The sequence below is a fragment of the Vicia villosa genome, unplaced genomic scaffold (assembly GCF_029867415.1).
Source record: "Vicia villosa cultivar HV-30 ecotype Madison, WI unplaced genomic scaffold, Vvil1.0 ctg.000041F_1_1_5, whole genome shotgun sequence".
Taxonomy (NCBI): domain Eukaryota; kingdom Viridiplantae; phylum Streptophyta; class Magnoliopsida; order Fabales; family Fabaceae; genus Vicia; species Vicia villosa.
In genome coordinates this window covers 428,311-435,272 of record NW_026704975.1, presented here as the reverse complement: position 1 = coordinate 435,272, position 6,962 = coordinate 428,311, and the positions used below count along the sequence as shown (strand labels likewise).

The following is a 6,962-nucleotide window of genomic DNA, read 5'->3' as shown; positions in this document are numbered from 1 at the left end:
TACTCTGATCAAACATATTCATGGTTTAATGAGGGACTTTCAGCATGTTAGGATTTTTCATGTCTTCATTTATTTTAGTTTCGTTTATAAAGGATGGCAATTGTATTGTATCCAAATTTCTTTTGGTTAGTGTGTTTTGTTAAAAAAAAAAAGAAAGAAAGAGATTAAAAAAAAAAGAAAGTAAAATTAGGAGGAAAAAAATAATTTAAGAGTGCTAGTAGCAACTCCTATGTTAGGCCAGATAGAGACATCTCCGAGATAGAATACTCGAGAGTCGAGATTGAGTGCGGCAGTTTCCTCCGTCAACAACCATAGTTCCACCTCCACGCTTCATTATTCACATTCTCCAAAACGTAGTTTCACATTCCTCAACCCAGCTTCTTATTTCCTTCACTCGCATTTTCAAAACCTAAAACCACAATTTCACTTCTCTATTCTCATCAACTTTCAATTCAAACCATGTCAAATAGAAACCGCGGCCACCCTCATCCTCCTCCGCCACCTCACGCCGCCATATCTCCACCCATCCGCGATCCAATCTTTTCCATGCGAGGAGGAGGAGGTCATCCTCCACATCCATCCCTTCTAGAAGACTTCCGTGAATCCCAACTAGGGTTAGGCCACCGTCCTCTCCACCTCCACCCTGCCGCCGTCATCGAGGAGCGTCTCGCCGTGCAACACGGCGAGATTCAGGGTCTATTGGGCGACAATCAACGATTCGCTGCGACTCACGTGGCCTTGAAACAGGAGCTGGAGGCTGCTCAGCATGAGCTGCAGAGGATGGCGCACTTTAAGGATTCTCTTAGGGCTGATACTGAGGTGAGGATGAGGGAAATGTATGAGAGGGCAGGTCAGTTGGAAGCGGAGCTTCGTGGAGCTGAGGCGGCTAGGGCGGAGCTTCAACAGATTCATGGGGATGTTAAGGAGCTTACTGCTGTTAGACAGGATTTGTCTGGACAGGTGCAGGCTATGTCGCAGGATTTGGCCAAGATGACGGCTGATTTGAAACGGATGCCGGCTTTGAGGGCTGATGTTGATGCTATGAAACAAGAATTGCAATGTGCAAGGTAGTACCAGTACTAGTGTTCAATGTTATAGACTATGGTTGTGTTTGATTGTAATTATGTTGTGATCTTTGATATTGTGGAAAATGGCATACAAATATGATTTATGGGACCGAAATTGAAGTTGTGTTGATTCATAAAATTGTTGGCATTGTCTTGCAATTTAAGCCTTTACATTGTGAATGCAATTTATATATGCTGCATACGATTATGATTAATTATGATTTTTTTTTGAATTATGTACTAGTCATTGATTTGTGGACTGATTACTGAATACTGATTCTGTACATCGAAACTGACAATATACGTGCAAAGCCTTTTAACAATCATCAATTGAGATAGTTATATTATATGGGTCAAATAATACTTTGGTAATGTTTTAGTCCTATTATAAATTCGGTGGGAAGATATTACACATCATTTAAGTTGAAATCATTTTCATGGCTTGTTGTATAGCATGTAAGCGTATAAAATGCATATATTTGTGATTTCAAATTATGTTTTGAATGTTAGGCGTGTAGGTTAGGTGAGCCCTGCGGAATATGTTAACACTTTTTATTTTTTGTTGCTTCTTCCCCTTTAGAGCTGCTATTGAGTATGAGAAGAAAGGATTCACGGAAAACTATGAACATGGTCAAGTGATGGAGAAGAAATTAATTGCCATGGCTCGGGAGATGGAGAAGCTTCGTGCGGAGATTGCAAATGCAGAGAAAAGAGCACGTGCTTCTGCTGTTGCTGCCACTGCCGCTGGGAATCCAGGTATAAAATTGGGCTTGTGTGTGTATTTCTATTTGCCATGCGGAATTTCTGTTGATCAATTGACTACATCTTGCCTCTTTCTCTGAAAATCAAGAATTTTTTAGACTATTAATGTTTTAAACTTGTTTGCTGTCTTCTGCTTTGATTTTATTTGTAGGTCCAGGGTATAATGCAAATTATGGAAATGCAGAGACCGGATATGCTGCAAATCCTGGAAATCCTTACCCATCCTATTATGGCATGAACCAGGTAACATTTGTTATATTTAAAATGTATTTTCTTGAGCATTGTTGATTTTATAATACGTATTTGATCTGAGCTGAGAAACTAAATGGACCTGCCCTAATTATAGAATTACTATTGCTTTTTATTTCTCAATTAAATCACTTCCATTTAGGTTTTTTAGAAAATCTTGAATTGTTTAGTACTTCGGTTGAATTGGGAGGAGTGGCCCGTCTATGTAATAGTAAAACCCATAATTTGTCCAAAGTACTCATGTATAGAGATGGAGTAATATTCATATGATACTTTAATGAACTCAATAGGATTGAGGTTAATTTCTTGATATGGATCGCCTAGAATATACATTTGATATCCACCAGTGATCTGCTTCAACTATCATTTTGATGAGTAATTAATTCAATTGTGTATACTGGATAGCCAATCATTGATCGTGTGGGTTCAAATACAAATTTCATGCACACAGGAGGATGTAAGTGATAGAAGTTAGAACCGCTAAAATCAAGGTAGTAACGAAACTGTATATTGTTGAATGAAAATGATGAGCTCAAGAGCTCTACAATTGCAAAAATGAATGAAAGGATAGATTAGAGTTCAAGAACTCTTGACCAGAGCAATACACTCCTACCTCAGGGAAACTCTCCTAACCAACTTCTCAACTATATTTCTGAACACCCTTCCTCACTCCCCTGCACTCTCTTTATGACAGAAAATCCACTAGAATCAAGGAGGGCGCAAAACTAAGTAACTAACTCTTTATTCCGTCTATTTCTACATTCTTCTAGAATGTGTCTAGGTGTCCTATCACTGCCACACTCTTGAAAAATAGATTTGTCCTCAAATTTGAGCTTTAGATACAGTCTCCTAAACTGACTGTGTGGTTGTGACGTGAACAACTTTCGGAGAGCCCAGGTTCCCACTGTCAGTAGCTTGCCAAGCTAACTGCAAAATATTGAGCCATCTGAATAGTCTCAACCCCACTGTACTCAGGTAGAAAATTGTTAAATTCTTCCAAATTTAGAGAGGCCACTATTATAGCAATCATAACTTTGAACTAAAAAATAAGAGAGCTTATTAGAAGAATCCATTGTATTTGTAGCTGTCTCTTCTACAACTTCTAGAACTCTGACCAAACCAAATCTTTCCATCTTTGAGAAGATATTTGTACAGAAAGAAGATAGTAGTACTGATGTCATTTTTGTTTCCTTATTATATTCATCCTCAATAAGGGCAGCCCAATATTGACTAGAATTAAGATAGGAACAATCCAAAATAGCAGAGTCTGGAGAAGCAATTCCCTGATCATCAACAAATGCTCCCAATAGATCCAAGCCTTTATCAGTCCATATCACTAGATCAGTACTCTTGATGCAGTTTATTACTTTATTTGGCAACTCAGGAGGAAAAATAAGAAGATTTGCATCACCTGACTCATTTTCTGTGATGAAGAAAAATTCTGCATTTTTATTCCAATTCTTTGCTTCTCCTCAAGATTTACTTCCCTCTTGTTTGGGTCTTGAGCCTTTGGTTTGGGCTGCTTCATCGACTTCACTAGAAGGGTTTGTGGAGGGAACAACATTCGGGCCCTTGAAATTTTCAGCGGCGACAATAAACTCACCGAAATAGATTGTTGATGAGACGCTGTACGATTCAGAGATTGCTGCAACAGAGGTAGAGCATGCACCTGAGATGGCAGCAAGGGCTGACTTCGAGTATGCCATTCCTATCGGATCTGACCTGGATCTGAGTCGGGCTCTACTATGCCCCACGTTCTAATTTCCTCTCCAATTATGTTGGGCCTGGCCCATTAGGTTAAGTTAATACCCAAATCATCAATTTCCTAATTTACCCTTACTGTAGCATCAATTGCCTATTTTACCCTTACTTTCTCTAAACCTTTCTGTAAAGATGTGGGGTCATAACGAGGTGCTTTAGTTGTAAAAGCCAAAAAGGTAAAGCGAATAATGTATACATATATACCCACTCCAAATCCTCAAAATGAAAAAATCTGAGGTGCTGGGTTCTAGGGCATATTCGGTTGAAGTTGAAGCTACAGACTTACAAGCAGAATCGAGTTTGTTTCCCAGCCAATTTTTTTGGTAATACGGCCTATTATCCAGTTGGGGAAGCGAGTTGAGCAAGTACACAGTTGTATCTTGAAATCATCACAGCTCAATTTCTAGGTTTTGACCTTGCGGTCATGGTTGCTTATTTAGGAGGGGATATTGTTGGGAGTGGGCCTGAGTACAATAGAAGAGGTAGGGTCTGGATGGGTAATCCAAGAAGAATAAGTTGCAATTCGGTAATTAAACTGAGTTTCAAACTATAGCAGCTAGTTTAATTGTGTGAAATCAAGGAATTCTGGAATAATTACAAACTACAACTGGTTTTATTATGGTACTTAGGGGTGTGCAAAATATCCGGTTGTGATGCCCAAATCCATTACCAAATCTAAACCACTTTTAAATATCCGGATATAATTGAATGGTTATTAACCGGTTTAGTTATTAATGGTTTGGTTATCCATTAATATAATTACATGGTTATAAACCGGTTAAATTATTTTAAATTCGGTTATAATCATGTTATTATCCAAATATTTTAATTGTCAAAATAATTTTTTTTTTCAAAAAAAAAAAAATTCCGATTTTTTTTTCTTTTCAAAACTGAATCTTTTTTAAAAACCGGTTATATAATCATAACCAAATTTATAACCGGTTATATAACCAATTTTGATTAAAATGTGGTTATGGTTATAAATCCAAACCATTTAAATGATTTTTAAATGGTTATGGTTTGGTTTTTGAAAATAACCAACCATGCACACCCCTAATGGTACTCCCTCCATAATGAGATACAAATAATATTTGGCACATATAAGTTATAACAAAATACAAGCACAAATTGATTATTTTCACGCTATTTAACGATATATACCAAAGACGCCCTTCGTAATTAGTAACTCTTTTCTGCAATAAAATGAGATGAGGGGTAATTTAGACAATGGAGTTAAACTTTTAAATGAGATTAAGGAAGAATAAATGTGAATAAATAATCATCTTAAGAACTGCGTAAGTGGTTAATTGTGCTTATATTTTGTTACAAAGGGAGCTGCTATTAAATAGACAGACACCAATTACAAAATTGTGACAGATGATATTGAGGGATACTGGGTGTTAGTTAATTCGGGGTTTTTGGATTGGCCAAGGAAGCATTGGAATTTTTTAAGAAATGTGGTGTTCAGGTGTAAACCGACCGGTCCTTTGTATATAAGGATTTTTCCTCTTTATTTTCATTGGTGATAAACCTGGGCTATTTTTATCTGGTTTTCCTCTTAATATAAATATTGGAATATTTAAGTTTGATCTTGAACTTTTTTTCTGTATATGGAAATGGAAGCTTTGTGCAAAATTCAGATAGAGGTTGTTATTTGCTTGACTTCCACCTGTTTTAGTGTTGTCAGTTTTTCTCCATGGCATTATGGTTATAATGCTTATTATATCCGCCATTGGTCACTATACCACGTATATATGGTAGATTTTTGGTTGACCTCCATAATTTGCCATTGATATATAACCTCCAGATGACAGATTGTATTGCATAGCTTGAAAATAACTTTGTTCATTTACTACCATAATTGTATTTGATTAGTTCATTTACAATCCTAAATGAATTTGACTATACATGTATTGTTCATTTTCCACATTTATGTCGATTTGGATATGTTGTTAAAACTTACATACTAATACTTCTACCGGGAAATTTCAGGTACAGCCTGGTGTGGAGAATTTTCAACAGTATGCACCCGGACCCGGACCTGCTGCTTGGGGTGCATATGACATGCAGCGAGCTCAGGGACATCGATAGGCTTCTATCCTGTTACGAAATCTTATAACTGGGTTACCTGGACTGCCACTTTCTAGATTGGTTCAAGGTTCTAGTCATGGGTATCATGAGAAGTTGTTTCTTAGATGCTCCTAAAAATTGTAGTTATATTAGAAGGCCTGTGTTTGTCTATGGTGTCAACTGTCAATTAATTGAATATCTTGTTATATAGTAACAGCCTATTTTTGAGGTGTGGCATTAATGTTAAGCTTACACCTTTGTCTCTAGCTTATATGTTTTTCTTCCACTCCTATCTCATTGATATATAAGGTTGGCTATGATCAACACCGTTCACTTACAGCTAGATTTTATTTAAATATTAGCTGCGGTTAATCACCTCCAAAGAGAACAAGTTAAATAAAAGCTGTTCGTTTGTTCCCTCGTTCACTTTTAAGTTGTAATAGGCTTACTGAAAATTGTTTGAATTTGCTTAAGTACACGACATCATGCATAAGAGAGAATACAAGAATAAGAGAACCAATCAAGGAAATTTACATAAAAACATATGCATGTTGCTGAACTAAATCACCATTAGAAAAGTTAAAATCCTTTTTCTTAGCTTTTAACCACCCATAAACAATGATTTTAACTTTATCAGGCATCTACACACAATTAGACATGTGTGTTTATACACATCTACTATCTACTATTCTCCTTTCTACTATCTATCCTTTACTAGAAGATTGACCAAATTTTTATTATTGCCATTTTCTAAAAAAAATTTGCATTACAAATTGGACAAAATGGTAACTAACAAAATCACCCTACTACTTTTCTATTTTTCAATAATTATTGGACACTTGGCACTACCAAAATTTAGGGGTGGCAAACGGGCATGCCTGCCCCGTTTAAGCCCGCCCCGCAAAAGCTCGCGAAAAAACGGGGCAGGGTGGGTATATTTGAGAGTGCGGGCCTAAAACCTCGTCCTGCTCCGCCAAAAAGTGAGGGCGGGGCGGGGAAAGCCCACAGGAACTTGACATTTTAGGCCTAAAAATAGTAAAATTGTATGAAAAA

The 6,962-nt window shown here is 37.0% G+C and overlaps 1 protein-coding gene across 1 annotated transcript; it reads left to right on the top strand.

The window, feature by feature from the left end:
• Positions 1-220: 220 nt before the first annotated feature.
• LOC131622750 (protein FLX-like 1) lies at positions 221-6,195 on the top strand. Its single transcript, XM_058893793.1, has 4 exons — positions 221-1,067; positions 1,648-1,823; positions 1,981-2,072; positions 5,832-6,195. The coding sequence occupies exons 1-4, from the start codon at positions 460-462 to the stop codon at positions 5,928-5,930; spliced, it is 975 nt and encodes a 324-aa protein (XP_058749776.1). The 5' UTR covers positions 221-459; the 3' UTR covers positions 5,931-6,195.
• Positions 6,196-6,962: the final 767 nt, after the last annotated feature.

Bases quoted from the DNA above. Each gene is read 5' to 3' on its own strand.
- LOC131622750 (XM_058893793.1), top strand. From the start codon at position 460: ATGTCAAATAGAAACCGCGGCCACCCTCATCCTCCTCCGCCACCTCAC. The intron at 1,824-1,980 runs GTATAAAATTGG...TTTTATTTGTAG, and splicing joins CACTGCCGCTGGGAATCCAG to GTCCAGGGTATAATGCAAAT. The intron at 2,073-5,831 runs GTAACATTTGTT...GGGAAATTTCAG, and splicing joins CCTATTATGGCATGAACCAG to GTACAGCCTGGTGTGGAGAA.